The sequence below is a fragment of the Peromyscus leucopus genome, chromosome 10, assembly GCF_004664715.2.
Source record: "Peromyscus leucopus breed LL Stock chromosome 10, UCI_PerLeu_2.1, whole genome shotgun sequence".
NCBI classification, from domain to species: Eukaryota; Metazoa; Chordata; class Mammalia; order Rodentia; family Cricetidae; genus Peromyscus; species Peromyscus leucopus.
In genome coordinates, this window is record NC_051071.1 from 79,357,668 (window position 1) to 79,374,971 (window position 17,304).

Here is a 17,304-nt window from a genome sequence, read left to right on the forward strand (position 1 = left end):
AAATCCCAGGGTCAGAGTTAAGTAATATCACATGACTGCAGAGTTAAAGTTCCCCTTCAAGAGACCCTAACTTACTTCCACGAGTCATTGATTCATCAGTGGTGTCTGAACTCCAGTCTGAGCTGAGGTTGTCGTTCAGTGGTAGAACACTTGCTGAGCATGCCCAAAGACCTCGGTTCCACCCCCAACTCCTCAAAACAGTGAAACAAACCATGGTAAAACAAAGAGCACGAGACGCCATGTTTCTCGGTTCCCTGTTTGTTTGGACAGCCTTGAGCCCGCCACCCCACCCCACTGTGTGGTCAGTAGGTAGGTTTTCCTCGTTTACTTCAATTTCTTTCTCCCTCCGCCTCCTTCTTTTTCTTTTTCTTTTTTTGAAGTACAGTAGCCTTAGCTGGTTTCAAATTCTTGATCCTCCTGCCTCTTCCTCTCAAGTACAGAGATTACAGACAAGCGCCGCCATACCCCACTGATGACTAGGCTTTCTATTAGTTCACTGTTAACAAAGCAGCAAGCTCCAGATTTCACAGGCTTGTGATATGGCGTGGTATCAAGCTTGCTTAAGATGAAAATGTGTGTATTCAAGCGTCAGAAAGATTCTGGAGGAGTGAGGAGGGTCAGGGAAGGACCAGTAGTCTGGGCTTGTTCGGCACCTTGGGCCTGCTTCACGTCGAGCCACACTGTCTTTCTGTGAAATAAGGAGTCAGAATCTTTATCACCAAAGAAGAATCGTGAATAGAAGCTGAGTGACTCATAGCCTGATTCCCACTCCTGTCTCCACACTGCCTTTGGGAGTTTTCCATCCTGGCTTTATCTCGTTTTAGGGGCCCCGCACATAATAATCACTCATCAGTAAATAATTCGCCCATTCGTCATTTCTGGGGAAAACTGAAGTGGCAGTTGTTGCCCATTTCTGAAGGACCGCATGAGGGAAAGCTGCTCTGACCTTGTGCTGTGTGTTTCAGGGGTGACGACAAGGAAGCCGCGGGCGTGCTGGTCAACTGCCCGGCCTACTACAGTGTGTCTGCTGCCAAGGCGGAGCTGCTGAACAAAATCAAGGACATGCCCGAGGAGGTGCCCGAGGAGGAGGAGGAGGAGCAGGAGGACGTCAACGAGAAGAAGGTAGAGTGGGACTTGGTCTGCTCTTCCCCAAAGGTGGGGAGGGCCTGGTAATGGACACGGCCACCAGCCCTAAGGCAGGGGGGAAAACTGTCCCATCCTGGGCACTTGAGAGCTCCCAGAGGCTCCTGGGAGTGGACGGGGCAGGTAAGACACCGTCATTCTCTTTTTGCAAACGATGGAAGAAAGCTTCGAGAGGTTGAGTTATTTATTAAGGTCTCACAGACGGAGCTGGACCTCAGCACAGGGATGCTGACACTGTTCTCGGCCGCTGGTTGCAGTGTATGTCAAGAGAAAGCCAGAGGCTCTTACGTTTTTGCTTAGGGAGAGAAGCCAGCTGTCCAGACACTTGGAGGAAAGGCAAGACTGACCTTTATACCCCCCACCCCCAGCTCTTTGTGGTACCTCAGAGACCCTTAAGCGCAGGATTGAAGCGTCATTGTTAGCATTTGGTACTCCTACAGGAATTTTAAATGTCAGACATTTTTAATGACCCTGCTGTTAGCACAGCCTCCCCACATACCACGTCTGCAGGGCAGAACGCCCTTCCACTTTGCCTCCAGCCCTCCCACGACCCCAGGCCGGCCTTCGGCAAAGGACACGTGCGGCTTGCGTCAGTGAGCGTGGGATGTGTGCTCCAGCGCTGCGGATGCCAGGAGGAGCCTGCACGTGTGATTCTGCCCTCTACAGAGCATGCCCCAGGCCCTCTTCTAATGCGCTGGGTAAAGCCACAGCGCCCAGACACCCCACCCCACCCCCCCAGAAGCGGAGAGATTTGAGAGGCACCCCTCAGATTTTCCCTCTGCCTGCTGCAGCAGTGTGAGTTCAGGGCTGTGGGCTGCAACAGCCCGTAAGTAGTACACCATGTTTCTCCCAACCAGAGGCTTCCCCTTCAGATCCCTGCGGGCTGTGCCCATCCTGTGGGGCAGGGTGCTTTGCTCCACCACAGAGAAGGAGCCGTTTGTATGCCGCCGCCGTCCGTGTGCTGTGTGGTTGTGACATCATCAACCGAGTGTTTCCCTTGGTCCTCTTGTCCTGCCGTGGACGTCTCTGCATTTCAGTAGCGAGGAGTCAGAGAGTGCACAGCATTCCTCCTCATCCCTGGCTGTTCAAGATTTCACTGGTTGTCTCAGGTGTTTGGGGTCTTGCCTGTCTGTGTGTTGTGTATGTATGTCCACGACATACATGCCCGGTGCCTGTGGAGGTCAGAAGAGAGAATCAGATCCTCTGGGACTCCGTGTGTGTGCTAGACATGGAACCCGGGGCCTCTGGGAGAGCAGCAAGTGCTCTTAACCGCCGAGCCCTCTCTCCGGCCCTCACTTCATGTTTTAACTGCTGTAGGACTAACTCATCCTCTCAGGAAGTAAATTAGCACTCTTCAGTTACGGTCCACGTGTGGGCTGTGCGGTTTTGTGATTAGGCTTCCCTAATCTTTCTCCACACAGGATTCCACCAGTACCTATGTTGGCCCATTCTAAACGAGTGACAGGAGCATTTGAAACTGCCTTACCCCATTGCTCTGGAGCGTGGCCCGAGAGGCAGCTCTGGCTCCTCGGCTCTCTGGTTCCCATCCTGTTGCTCTTCACGTCCGGAGTTCCAGGTTCCCCTCAGGCCTTGTTTCCTCTCCCCCGAGGAAGATTCCTTTAGCATTTCCTTCAGAATAGATCTGCGGTGATGTAGTCTCCCTCTGTGTGTCTCCAGGACATGGTCATTCCTGAAGGATGTTTTCACTGCCAACAGAATTCCGGCTGACCATTCTTCAGCCTCTCCTCCTGTGGACGTGTTGTTGCTTTCTTTGTTACTGCCGAGAGGCGGCGGCCGGCTTTATGTGTGGTCTCCTCCATCGCGGCTGCTTGTTCTCTTCACCCCACGGCTGTGGTGTGTGTGCGCTGAGCTTCGAGTCTGTGGCTCGGGGTCTGTCACAGCCGGGCTGTCTTCAACCACTGTTTCTTTAAATAGTTGATGCATTAATTTTAATTAATTAATATTCTCCTTGGAGCCCAGTGGTACAATATTAGAGCTTTTCATAGGCTCCACAGGTCCCTGAAGCTCTGTCCTTTTCCCTCCGTTCTTCAGATTGGACAGTCTCTGGTCTGACCTCAGGCTCACTTTTCCATCTTGATTCTGCCAGTGGCTTTTTGTTTGCTTGGTTGGGTTTTTTTGTTTTGGGTTTTGGGGTGGGGGGTTGTTTTGTTTTATTTTTGGAGATTTTTTTGTTTTTGTTTTTGTCTTTCGAGAAAGGGTTTCTCTGTCTGTCAGACTGTCCTAGAACTCCCTCTGTAGACAAGGCTGACCTTAAACTCAGAGATCTATCTGCATGCCTCTGTCTCCTGAGTGCTGGGATCGAAGACGTGTGCCACCACCACTCGGCTTTTTTTTTTTTTTTTTTAATGTTTCAGATATCATATTCGGTTCTAAATTTATTTATTATTATTTTTTTTTTTTTAGTTTTTCTCCGTTGTTTGCATCCTCCTATTCAAGAGTGTTTACTCTTAGGAAGAATGCTTATTTAAAAGAAAAAAACACTTTAAAGACTGTGATAATCCTAATGTCAGAATCACGAGTCTGGCATCTTCGAGCTGCCTTTTCCGGTTCTCCTGTCCTGAGTAGCAGTGTGCTGCGCTGTGTGGCGAGCCCTGGGTCCTGTTGGAAGCCTCTAGAGAGTGTCTCACTCTGTCTCACTTTGGACAGTAGTTCAGCACCCAGTCCGTTTCCGGAGCCGTGCCCTCGGGCTCCAGTCTGGGACTTGGAGCGCTGCTGGCATGGTGCAGCTGTCAGAGCCTTGCTCTGACTTTGTTTCTCCCGATATGTGCAGCCTAAAGGTGAGCCCAGAGGCTCCGTGAGTCCCTGCGGCATTCTGAGCACCTTCCGGTCCTGCTCCCTCTTCTCCAGGGGTTTCCCACAGTCTTGGGGTCCCGGGGACCCCTATTCGCAGCCCTCTGGCTGGAAAGACAGGTTCTCACTCACAGCACTATGCAGCTATGCGGTTCTTTAAGGAGGAGAAGGGGACTGTGGTGGGATCCCCTCACTCTAGACCGCGGGACGGGGTTGCTTCCTCCAGCTCCCAGGAAGGGTTCTGGGGTGCCTTCCCCCACTGCGTGGTGGGCCTCCCTGAGTGGAGCCACACTGGAGACAGCTGGGAGAGAAAGCAGATTCCCCGCATCGGTTCACCCAAGCCCCGCCCCACCCCACCCCCAGGCTCTACAGACAAGCTTTCCTCAGTTTACCCTGAGGCTCTCAAGGTGTGAGAAGCAGGACGCTCACCCATGTGGGTTGCTGGTGTGCACCTCAGTCTGCTGCCAGGGCCAGGGCTCAGAATGCCCTCCTGAGCCTCGGGGTTTAACGAGAACATGCAGAAGCGGGGGTGGGAGGGATGGGGGGTGTGATGGCCTAGTTATAACGTCTTCACTCACACCAGAGGTTACCCTCAGGGGCTTGGCGGAAGGCAAGACAGATTGGCATTTCCGAAAAGTCCCTCTGGAGCAAGGTGGGGGGGAGCAGTCATGGAAGCTGGTGCAGCCCTGGCCCACGACATCCAGGGAGCCACTTAAGGGCCTTTGAAAGAGGGTGGTGGTTGTGGAAGGGAAACAGGCAGGAACTGGTGTGGGTTAGTGTGGAGGGTGGCAGGGAAAGGGTGGTCAGGGTGACCCCCAGCTCCAGGCTGACAGGGACAGCTAAGGATGACTGACAGGGGCAGCTAAGGATGACCGACAGGGATGGCTAAGACAGCATCTGGGAAGACAGTTGACCTTGCAGATTCATTACTGTTCCCCCATCTTATCAGACCTTAACTGGCACCAGGGACCATCTGAAGCAGATACGGTGACATTCCAGTCACCAGCCTCCTGGAGGAGAAATGGGAAGGATTCTTGGCCCAGGATGTGCTGGAGGGTGATTGACCCTGCCATCAGGCCCCGTGACCCCTGCAGGTCACACACTGTGGGGTGGAGGTCTGGCCTCCTTACTAAGTCTGAAGCTGCCCAGCTTTCGGAAGCTGGGCAAAGCCGGCAGTACCACCCAGTGCCCTGGACCTCACATTTACAACCAAAGGAAGAAGCCTGGACCCCACCTGCCCCCAGCCCCGCGGCCAGTGGTGCTGAGCTTTTCTTGGGCTAAGAGCAGCCAAGAGAAGCCTGCTGTTTTGTAGTGGTGTTTGGGGGGATGCTGTGGGCACCAACCCTCCACGCAGGAGGCAAGCGATGCTGCCTCACGGGGAAGCTGGGTGTTGTCCTCCAGGCGGCTGCTTTCTGCAGACTATCCTGACCTGTGACCGCCCGGGAACCAAGATGTGTCTGAGCAGTTTGTTTTCCAGCCTGCTCACACGGGCTTTACTTCCTTTGAGCCTCACAACGTCCCTGGGAGCTGTTTGGAAGCAGTCCTCGAGGTCCGCCCCCTGGAGCCAGACAACCTGGGTTCCAGCCTGGCTCCGCCACTTAGTGTATGGGCTGGGCATGCGCCGCACCCTCCGTCCACCTCCCTGGGCTCAGCGGCGACCCGGGGAGGTCATAGTAGAGGCTGTGTGGGAAGACGCTTGTTCTGCCTGGCCCAGAGCATGCGCCCAGTGATGAGGACGTGAGGGCAGGCTTGAGGCAGGTGGTGTGGGTGGCTGGTGGCACGGGCCAGGTGACCGCCTGGCAGCGATCGTGGCAGGAGCCGGTCTCCGGCTGACTCAGTGTGCGTTCATCCGGTGATGAGGGAGAGAGAACGCCCCCCCCCCCACGAAGTTTCTTGGTGCAGATGGTGGGATGAGAGGGAGGGAGTGTTGAGCTATGTTTAGAAAAGGACCCATATAAATAGCATCTTACACAGCCCGAGTTAACAGTTTGTCAGATGAGAAGCCAAGTGGGTAAATGTCAGAGGCTTACAATGAAATAGCTCCCATGGGAGGCTGGTGTGTTACTAACAGTCTCTCTCTCTCCGGCTGAAGAGATGGCTGAGGGTTAAGAGCACTTGGTCTTGCAGAGGACCTGGGACCTCGGTGTAGCTCACAGCCACCTGTAACTCTGGCCCAATTGTATCTGCGCGCGCGCACGCGCGCGCGCGCGCACGCACGCACACACACACACACACACACACACACACGGTGCACATATGTACAAGCAGTACACGCATAAATGTTTGAACAAATCCTTCCCTCCTCCCTTTCCTGCCCTAAGTGAGTTCTGTTGAAGTCCGCTCTTTGTTTTAAAGAAGATCTTCCGGGCCAGGAAGTGGCTTTAGCCCAGCCGGCTTTGACCCGCCAGTTACTCCGGCCTCTCCCCACTGCATTCGCAAACCCAATCTCCGGAACAAAGACTTGAGTTAAGGAAAAGAATCCACCTATGTGAGAGCGAGGCAGGAGGGACCGAGGTACCTGCCTTACCGTGAGGCAGCGCGTGTTCACAGGCTTCGTGGTATCCACTGTGGCGCTCCTCAGCATCCATGCCTTTGACAGCCAGGGCTGGGTCTGGACGGAAAGACCCAGCAGAACCCTTGACCCCTGACCCCCATATGAGTACCTGTGCACAGAGCCTGCCTGCCTGCTGCTTAGGGTCCGAGAGCCAGCAAGCTGAGGAGGCCAGGACTAGCAGGATGTGTCCCCCACCCCTCCCACCACCAGACAGGGAAGGGAGACGTGCCCATTTGTGCCGGGGTTTGCTCATGAGCAAAGCGATATTTTCACACTTGACTCTTAAAATACCAGGATGAGGGTTGTTTTTTTAACGGGAGTGGGGGGGATGGGGGCAGACATCAATTAAATCAATAAAGCGTTTTGATGGGATACTGTCATAAAATGTTAGATCCAAAAGAAGTCATATTTAGAGAAACAATGAAAACTGAGGCTGTTAATCCTCTTTTTCTACAGTTGTGTTTAAGAGTTTTCCTAGAAATTTTAGGACAGGAGTTTAAAACAGATGCCAAAAATTTGGGCAAGCCGAAAGCTTTCTTCTGTAGAGTTGCTCATTTCAGATAAACTCCAGGTTTCCGTTTTTAATTACAGCCTGCACATGCCCGGTGTGTGTCTGAGGCTCGTGTGCCGTGGACGCAGGTGGCGGTTAGAGCAGCTTTGGGGGGGTCCTTCTCTCCCGCCATGCTGATGTAGGCTCCAGGGATTCAGGTTGCTAACCCCCTGCATGGCACAGCCCTTGGCCTGAGAAGCTGGCTCCCTCGCCCTGTGTTTTCTATTTTTACAACACTAGAGTACTTATTATTTGTGTATAGTGTATGTGTGCTCAACAGCACATACATTTGGAGTCAGCTGACAGACAGCCTGGGCGGATCTGTTCTCTCCTGCAACTGTCGGAGACCAGGGTATTGGTCGGCCTCGGTGGCGAGCACGCCACCTGCTGGGCCACCGTGACCACCCTGGGTTTTTTGAGGGACGGTCTTGCTGTGTAGCCATGATGCCCCTGGAACTCACCGTGTAGACCAGGCCTTGAACTTGCAGCTGGCCTCGGCTCCTTCCTCCCGAGTGCTGGGATGACGGGAGTTGACCGAGCTCGCCTGGCTGAATACCGTATCGGCTCGTGATGTTTAGAGCGCCTGGCAGCTGTGCCCTCCAAGCTTAAAAACCCCGGGGCTGGCGTCTGCTAGCCATCGGCCATGCTCTGGCAGGGAAGCCCTGGACGGCTTCCTGACAGTGTCTGCTCTTGTCCAGCGCTCTCCTCACAGGAAGGAAGCTACCCAAGCTCAGCGCTCCCTAGCAGGCGATTCTGGAGTTATGTCCGCCGCTCTGTCTGGCACCATCATGGCTGCCAGCAAAGGGTGCTTTGGGGTGGGGCAGGAGAGAAAATAATTAACCTTAAGTAATATTCGCTCCCACTCGGTTTCCGGGGCTCAGCCTTCAGTTGAGGAGTCAAATGCTGGCCCTGCACCGCTTCCCACTGAAAAGGCAACAGGTGTCTTTAAGCCGCCCACAGCCGGGAGGATTAGGAAAGTTGCAAGGACAACAGGATGTCACTATTCCAGCCAGAGCGTGAACATTTCAAGGGTGTGTGAACCCGCTGACACAAAGCTGTGAGGTTCTGGCTCCGGGTGGCAGGTTGAGCATTTCCCTAGGGCACTGTGAGCATGCTCCTAACCATGACCTGGGCTCCGAGCAAAACAGCAGTTTCAATGCCTTCCCCCATCTCCAGTCCTTTGTGGTCCAAGGCTGGGCATGGTGTTGATGCCCAATAATCCCAGCACTCAACAGGCAGAGGCAGGAGAATTGCCACAAGTGCCCACAGTACTGTCCACACAGTACATTTGAAGCAGATCTGGGATACACAGCAAGACCCCCAGAGGTTGTAATCAACAACAAAATACACACAGAGGATAGGTTTGTGTAGCCTCATTTATAAGTACAAACAATTGTAATTAATTACATAGCCATGGTAACTAATCCAAATTTAGTCGAAAAACAAAACCTGACTTTCTGATAAAATTCCGGCGTCAGTGTTGGTAATGATTATGTGAGAATTGCCCCTCAGTGGATGCATCACCAAGCGTCACCCTGACCTGTTGAGCGTGGTAGAACAGTATCTATGAAACATGAGGAGACTGGTCTGTGTGGCATGGAGCACACAGTGGTTACTGTGACAGAGGTCAGCTACTGCTCGGCTCTCAGACCATGGACAAGGCAGGCCCTTCACTCCTGTTTACCCTGCCTTCTAACCCATGGCATTGTACCCAGTGAGAACATGTCACAAGCCAGGCGGTGGTGGCGCACGCCTTCATCCCAGCACTCGGGAGGCAGAGGCAGGCGGATCTCTGTGAGTTCGAGGCCAGCCTGGGCTACCAAGTGAGTTCCAGGAAAAGGCGCAAAGCTACACAGAGAAACCCTGTCTCGAAAAGGACTTTGAATGAGAAGTTAACACACGGATGGGAAAGGCAGAACTGTATATGCGCCATGACGTGGGGAAGCATGAGGGGGCAGGGTGTCATCAGGTGTTGGCCGGTAACCGGACATTAGGGAAAGGCCGGAAAACTGTTGACAGGGAGTCATTGGTCCTCGGAGGGCAGAGGGGCTTTTAGCTGAGCCTTGGAGGCAGGGTGGGGCCCGGAGGGGTCGGCCCCCCTTCCCTGGCTGGCCGCTGGCTCATCGCTGCTGTGCGGCTCTGCTGTTGTTCCAGGCTGAGCTCATCGGAAGCCTCACCCACAAGCTCGAGACCCTCCAGGAAGCGAAGGGGAGCCTGCTCATGGACATCCAGCTGAACAATGCCCTGGGAGAAGAGGTGGAGGCCCTCATCAGCGAGCTCTGCAAACCCAACGAGTTTGACAAGTACAAGATGTTCATCGGGGACTTGGACAAGGTGGTCAACCTGCTGCTCTCGCTCTCCGGCCGCCTCGCCCGGGTGGAGAACGTCCTCAGCGGCCTCGGGGAAGACGCCAGTAAAGAGGAAAGGGTATGTGGTCCCGCGGGTCGTCCTGTGCCCACAGAGGGGAGCCGTTAGACACGGTCCCTCCGCTCAGGTGGCAGTCACCGTGGAGCGGAGAGAGCACCTTCGTGCAAGACGCAGGGCCGACACTTAGGAACGAGATGCGCAGGATTTTTCTCCTCCCTCCATGCTTCCTCAAGGAGATAAAAACGACGATAGACATTTAAGAGAAAGGAGGACAGGCATGATGTCAGACGGACCGCTGAGGAAGGCCACAGAACTATCGGGATGAGGGGCAGGAGTGAGCCCCAGGGAACCTGAGTGAAGGGCCCAGGCTGGGGGTGGGTTGGACCCAGGCTGGGTGTGGGTACACTCCTGGCATGACTCACTGTGCTCTACCTGGCAGGACAGTGCTGTTGTGACAGACACCGGGTTTCATGCTTCATATGTAGTGTCCCGAATCCGTACCATGCTGCCTTAGATTTTGGCCTCTTTAAGAAACTAAAAGTGCCGGGCAGTGGTGGCGCACGCCTTTAATCCCAGCACTCGGGAGGCAGAGCCAGGCAGATCTCTGTGAGTTCGAGGCCAGCCTGGGCTACCAAGTGAGTTCCAGGAAAGGTGCAATGAAAAACAAACAAACAAACAACTAAAAGTACCAGTAGAAAAGAGGGAAAAGGTGACCTGGTAAATACCAAAGTCCAGCATCTTCACAGGCAGTGACTGGCGGTGAGGGAGGGGAGGGATGGCCATAAAGTGAGGAGTCCGCAGGCTTTTATCTGAGACACAGGCGAGAAGGCTATGGCGTGTTTAATTCAGGGCCTCCAGACTGTACTGGTTAGGTCTGAGTAGTGGAAAGAACTGGGAAAATGGAGGGTCTTTTTTTGTTTGTTTGTTTGTTTGTTTTTTAAGACAGGATTTCACTGTGTTGTGTAGCCCCAAATCTACCTTTTAAATTTATACTGTTTCCTAGGCATTTTTATAGAAATCGTACAAGTTGGGCATGGTGTTGACGGTGCACACCTTTAATCCCTTGGAGAGGCAGAGTTAAGTCCAGCCTGGTCTACATGGCAAGTTCCAGGCCAGCCAGGGATCCATAGTGAGACCCTGTCTCAAAAAGATCTAACAAGCTAGTTGGAAAACATGGGGCAGGGTCACATGAGCCTTCACTAATCCTAAGTAAGGTAATTTGTACTGAGGATGTGAAGCCTCTAGAAAGTCAGTTAGCCCTGAAGAGACAAGGCTGCTCACCATTGGGTATGTGTGGGCATCCTTGGTGGACACACTTCAGTTCATGATTAGAGGCCCAAGAAGCAGCCTGGGGTGGTGGGGATTGACTCTTCAGAGATGGGAATGTAGTCCCATTGTTACAAGGGGGGGTGGTCCTCAAAACTTGTACAGTTGTTTGTTTTTTAAAGAACTAAGAAGAGGTCCTGTTAAAACACAGACTTCAGGGCCCTTCCTGCAGAGGTATAAGATTTTTAACTTGCTTATTTTTATTTTATACTAATGGGTATTTGCCTGTTTAAGGGCATAGGAATGCCCTGTTACTGCCATGTGGGTGCTGGGTATCGAACCCAGGTCCTCTGGAAGAGCAGTCAGTGCTCTGAACCACCACACCATCTCTCTAGTTCCCTGCAGAGTTTTGGACTCAGTAGAAGGAGAGGTGGCTGAGAATCTTTCTGGTGTCCCCAGGGGGCCACAGTACTCAAGGACAGTGGAGAATTGACTAAAGTATAGACCTAAAAGGGTCAGGTTGTTAGCTCATAGTGTTCAGCATTGGACAGTAAGCTTGGGAAACCCATCCTGGGCACTGCTGAGGAGCGGAGGGGTCTGCACCAGCTCCCCGAGTTCTCGGCTGACCACCCTGTCCGCTCTCCCCTGGCAGAGCTCCCTGAACGAGAAGAGGAAGATCCTGGCCGGCCAGCATGAGGACGCTCGGGAGCTCAAGGAGAACCTGGACCGGAGGGAACGCGTGGTGCTGGCCATCCTGGCCAATTACCTGTCGGCCGAGCAGCTCCAGGACTACCAGCACTTCGTGAAGATGAAGTCCACGCTCCTCATCGAGCAGCGGAAGCTGGATGACAAGATAAAACTGGGCCAGGAGCAGGTCAAGTGTCTGCTGGAGTCACTGCCCTCGGACTTCAGGCCCAAGGCAGGGGCCATCTCCCTGCCCCCAGCCCTCACCAGCCCTGTGACTCCCCGGGGGCGCTCGGGACTCGGGGGCGTTTTCCCAGCGTTGACCTCTCCACTTTAACCTCTCCGGAAAGACCCAACCAAAAGACGCCACTCCCAACACTATTTAATCTGAAAGATGTTTCACTACAACTGCAGTCTGGGCTAGGGGGTCTCTGGGGGGCTTCCGGGGTAAGAGGAGGAGATTGCACCCAGGAAGACGCCCGTCTTTCCTTTGACGGTCGGTCTTGGGAGCTCGCGTGCGGCGGGGCCTTCCCACCTGTCTTTACCGTACGGTAGAAGGGAAGTTAAAGATGCGGCCGCCGAGCTGATGGGAGGGGGTTTGGTCGTGGAGGTTTTCCCAGGCTGAAGAGACCAGTGTGTGCCACCCTCAGGAATGTATCCACAGTGGCCTTCCTTGCTGGTGGGCAGCGTACCCTGATGACGGGGTGCAATACCAGTCTGAGACACAAAGCCTTAAAAAGAGACACACACGTGAAGAAAACTGTAAAACCTTGAACATTTTTGTTATTTATATTTTTAAAAATGAAAGAGATCATTGTTTGTGTGCTAACCACTTACTTGATTCTATTTGTGGTGGATGTAGACAATTACGTGTGAGCTTTGCATTTTGTGAAGACCTTAATGAAGAATTCCAAAGATAGTCAAATTGAATTTGGAGGTTTTTGTGAGTTTTTTTCCCTTCTGCTCTTGTCTGATTTTTAAAAAAATCTATTGTGTGTGTGCATTTGCGTGTGAACACACTTGTGTGTGTATGTTGTGTGGGTGGATGTGAGTGCCACGGTATTTGTGTAGAAGTTAGACTACAGCTGGGCGTGGGCTCTGAGGCTCGAACTTGGGGCGTCAGGCTTGGGTAACGAGTACTTTTTACTCACGACTCTCCAGCCTTTGTCTGGTGTTCAAGACCAGGGGCCATCCTACACTTGCGTTACCTGGGTGAGGTCCCAGATTCCACGATGCTCAGGTCTTACCACATTTCTCCTGAACCAAACACCACTTTCCCGAAGAGGACGCCTCTGTGACGACTCCTCGGGCTACATGTCGTCTCCCTCAGTTTATTGACGGAGACAGCAGGTCTCAAACCTGTAAGTCCGGAGTCTGCGCCAGTTCAACACTGAATCCATGCTACAGCCCATGCAGGCTGTGGGCTAATTGTGCTTGCTTAAGTAAGCTACGCAATGAGGATGTTTTAATATTTTTTAAAAGTTGGCTCTCCTAAATGGCAACCCTGCCGATTATGAGGTTTCCACTGTCGTATTTCAGTGAGAGTGTGTGAGTGGTCCTGTGGCCCAAGTCCATTAAAACCTGAAAGATGACTTCAGTGAGACCACGTAAGGGGTTCTGTGGCCTGAGGTCTAAGTCTGTTCAAACAAACCGGGATGAGCATGGGGGTCATGGGCCGGGAGCCAGGCTGTGCACAGCCACTGGAGAAGGAAAGAGCCTCGTGTTTTGAGCAGAGCAGACGACACACCACAGACTGTGTTTTTGCTTGTTGTTTATGTAGAGGCCTCCCAAAGGTTTCTTGCCAGCAGTCAGCCAGAGCTGTTGCTTCGTTCTGTGGCGCTTACAAACTGTGCCGGTGTACTGACCCAGGGGGCCATCACGACTCAAGAAGCCAGAGACAGTATTCAACGCCCACGCTACACTGCCTGGTTATTTTGAAGTTAATATAAGTAAGTCTAGCTGACATTTCGTCACATGCGGACCATTCAGAAACCCAAATGCCGTGCCTGCGGGTGATTGTCTTACTCAGCGTTTGTCTGCAGATGCTCTTAGTAAAAGCCTCGGAGGGATTCTGGGGCTCCCAGGACCCAGCACTTTAAAATGATTCTTCAGGGATGGTGCAAGGTGCTTGCTGCAGGTCTGACAGCCTTGAGCACCCTGGAACCTGCACAGTGGAAATAGAGAACCAACTCCTGCAAATAGGCCCCTGAGCTCTACACATAAGCTATGGTGCACACATGCACGCGCGCGCGCGCGCACACACACACACACACACACACACACACATGAGATAAGGAAATGCAAGAAAGCATGCTTGCCTTGCAGGTAGAAGCTCAAGCCCGAGAAGGAGCAGGACACGGGAGCATGCACACGTAACCCAGCATTAGGGAAGTGGGGAGACGAGCACATCCCTGGGGTGCCCTGGCCAGCCAGCCTAGCTTATGTGGTAAGTGCCAGGCCCGTGAGAGACCCTGCTCCACAACAGGGTGGACAGCGCCTGAGAAACACCTAAGGCTGTCCTCTGACCTCCACATGTTCAAGTACAGGCACTTCAGGATTTGACTGGGTCATGCCACACTCTGTCTTGATGACTTTCCTGGTTTAGACATATAAGACAGTGACTTCCCAGCAGAGCGACCAGCAACGCTGCCGCCTGGTGAGCCAGAGCTTCAGGCATGCATCTGTTCTGTTACCGCCACCGATAGCCTTCCCCTGTCACAAGGGAGGGAGGGAGGGCCCCAGTGGGACTTGCAAATCTGATTCTTAGGGGATGTGGCCTTCATGACCCGTGCTTTGAAGAAACGACCACCCTTTCCAAGTACAGTGTAAACGCCCCCAGCTAGAAGCGCCTGTTTTCATCCCTTTGCCGATCATTCTTTTCTATTAAAAATCTTATTTACTGTAGAAGCTGCTTCTAACAGGGTCCGCTGCGGAGGGTATGAGAACACAGCCACGCCATCCCTCGGGGGTTCGGAACACGCATGCGTCACGGTGTTCACTCCCACCGGGTGTGGTAGTACTGTGTCCTAAGAACATATCAGAGACCGGGATGTTCCAGGAGAGACTGTGTCCTGGGACCCAGTCGGGAGCTCACCTGGGACGTCCCGGCCTGTCGCCACAAGCTGGCTGGCAGCCTGCCTTGGTGCTCTTCCTTGCCTTAGCTGCTTTACCCCCAGGAATCAGGGAGGAGCCTCTTAGCTAAGACAACAAACACGCTTTCCTTTGCTCTCTCTAGGGGGGACCCTTTGTACAGCTGGTTTCCAAACTCTGACTGACACTCCCGTAGTTTAAAAGGGGGCATCCATGCCTCTGCTGCAATCGTACTTAACAGATCTGTTTTAAAGTTTATCATTCAAAATTTCATATATGTAAGTTATATTTTTTAATCTTATTCTCCCACTTCCCCGGTCTCCAGCTCTCCCTGGACCCTCTCAACACAACCCCCCCTCTCTCAAAACAAAGAAGTCCACGGAATCCAATTCATGCTGCCCAGGTGTGCCTGGGGGAGGGGCAGCCCATCACTTGCCTCCCCACCCCTGCCTCCACCCACAGCTAATAGCTCTTCGCTAGGACTGAGGCCTTAGGAGCCCCCCCCCTCCTGTCCATGCTCAGGTATCCAAGGACCTTCGTTAAATGACGGATTTTATTCTTCAGGATACTTAGGGAAATACTGGGGTTTTTTTTCCTTGTGTTTCCAGATTCATTGCTCTCTAGTTTTCCTTTCCTTGATACCACTTAGCTTTAGCATGCTAATTCGGAAATATTATTATTATTTGGAGAAACATAGGCTTTATTCACATTACTCCTAGGAAGAAAAAAGACTATCTGAAATCACTTCTTCATTTCCGACAGCTCTAAAGTATCAGGGTACACAAGAACCTCGCCACACCGAAGTCAATGGCCAAGGACATACAGCTACCTTCACTGTGAGGTGAAGCATCAGATAAAATGACGACCATTTTCATACCATAGCGGGATAGGTAAACTCTTTACTTACTCTGATTTTAGATAAAAACCTTACTTATGGGAGCTCATTTGAGGCCAACTCATGGTGTCTCCGTGTCTCAGAATCCCTTGGGATGCCCCTTAAAACTGCCCATTGCTAAGGCACCAGGGTAGCTGGGCCCGGGGTTTAACCTGTCTGCAGCTTATCCTGGCGCACCCTGTAAGAGCCACTGCTGTGGCCACTTGCACAGTTTCTGGTGGTAGGGTCACATGGCTCTCAGGAACTTGTGAAATCGCAGGTTTAAAGATTTTAAAATAAATCACGGAAGTTCAAAGCATCGACCGCTTTGCTCAGCTATGTTATTTATATTATTGTTACTGTCTTCCCCTGCTTTGATGTATCCCCCAAGTGATGACGGGGCTCCCTGCTCCCCATTCACTGTCTCCAGGTCTGCTTTACATTTAAACAAACACGATTGTTTTTCCTAAGAATCGAATTGTCCTGATCTCTCTAGGATTCTTGCTTCCTCTCAAGTCTGTGAAACACGTACGTGAGTTACACTCTTGACTGTCTACTGAAGCAGAGTATGTCTGTTTCCTTTCAAGAGTGAAAGGAAAACCCTGAAGGCGAGGGGGGAAACCAGTGACTGCTCACTGGTGCCGCAGTTTATCAGTTCCTCTCTCTAAATGGGAAGGAGCTGTGCAATAACGAAAGTGTCAGTGTTGCTGCTGACTTGTACGGTGGCCTGCAGGGGGAAATGTAGCGTAAGGACATAGGAATGAGAAATAAGTGGCCATGGCGTCCGGGAAATTATGTGAGCACCCTAAAACTAAAGGCTGCCCAGGGAAAGTCAGAGACCTGAGAAGATACCCTCCCTAAGGATGCTCAGACCTTAGAGAACTGGACTTGCCTCACACAGCAGGGAGATGGTTTGCGTGAGCTAGACCTGGGTTGCACACCCCCACCCACCCACCCCCGCACACAGGAAGCCAGCCTCCATAGTGCAGACAAGCACAGTCTACCGGCGCAGATAACAACAGTCCACGGAAAAGCAGGCCACTCTGGGAGCCCGCTGGAGCCCAGGAAAAGGTTACCACCAGGGTAGCTGAGGATAACCCACACTATGGGATATATTGGAGCTGGAAACTCCATCTGATGTCCTCACTGCCACCACACTGACTTGGTAGACAGAGGCACAGACAGTAACAATACAGACAGACTCCAACTTACAAAGCAGTGCGGTTTATAATTCGCCAGCCTTATAATGGTACAAAAATATAACCATTCAGCTAGCCTGCTTCTTAGCTCTAGTATAGCATTCAATAAACTTCACGAGCTGAATGAACACTTTATTATGAAATAGGGACTGTGTTAGATGGTTTTTGCCCTACTGCAGGCTAATATCAGTGTTCTGAGCACGGTGAAGGTAGGCTAGGCTGGGTTAGATAGTCCATATTAGCTGCATCATTTTCCATGGTTACGGGTTTTCTGGGACATCACTCCATTTTAACAGAGAAGTCTCTGCCCTCCTCCTAGCTCCCCGCTCTAGCGCCCTCTACTGAGAAAGCTGAATATCGCGCTCACCTAAAGGAGCGATCCATGAGGACATCCATTAGGAGCTGAGAAGCAGTAAATATATTGAAAGCTGGCGCCACTATAGTTTCCTGTTCCCTTGGCTTTCTCTTCTGGGGTCATATAGTTTTGATCCCTAAGAACAATTTTCCAGACAATAAAGAACATAACAAGACACATCAGGTAGATGCCATGTTTGTTGAAAGAGCAAGGGTCACACATATGACATAGTTTCCTGCCCATGTGTTTTTCAGATGAACTTTATAGGATCTGTAGTACTCAAAGTCTTTAAAAGTCAACAGATTCAGACTGGGGTCTATTACAAGGATGTAAAATTGTGTCTGTCAATCTTTGTCTCTCAGCCAAACCATGGCTGTGTGTCTGTGTGTCTGTGTGTGTGTGTGTGCCTCT

General features: G+C 52.1%; 1 protein-coding gene across 1 annotated transcript in view; it reads left to right on the forward strand.

Annotated features, from left to right (window-relative positions):
- Shroom3 (shroom family member 3) overlaps positions 1-12,305 on the forward strand; it is a 308,934-nt gene extending 296,629 nt beyond the window's left edge. Inside the window, 3 exon segments of the mRNA XM_028881929.2 lie at positions 966-1,122; positions 9,213-9,485; positions 11,344-12,305. Of these exon segments, the coding sequence (XP_028737762.1) occupies positions 966-1,122; positions 9,213-9,485; positions 11,344-11,712 (799 nt within the window). The 3' untranslated portion in view covers positions 11,713-12,305.
- The last annotated feature ends 4,999 nt before the right edge of the window (positions 12,306-17,304 follow it).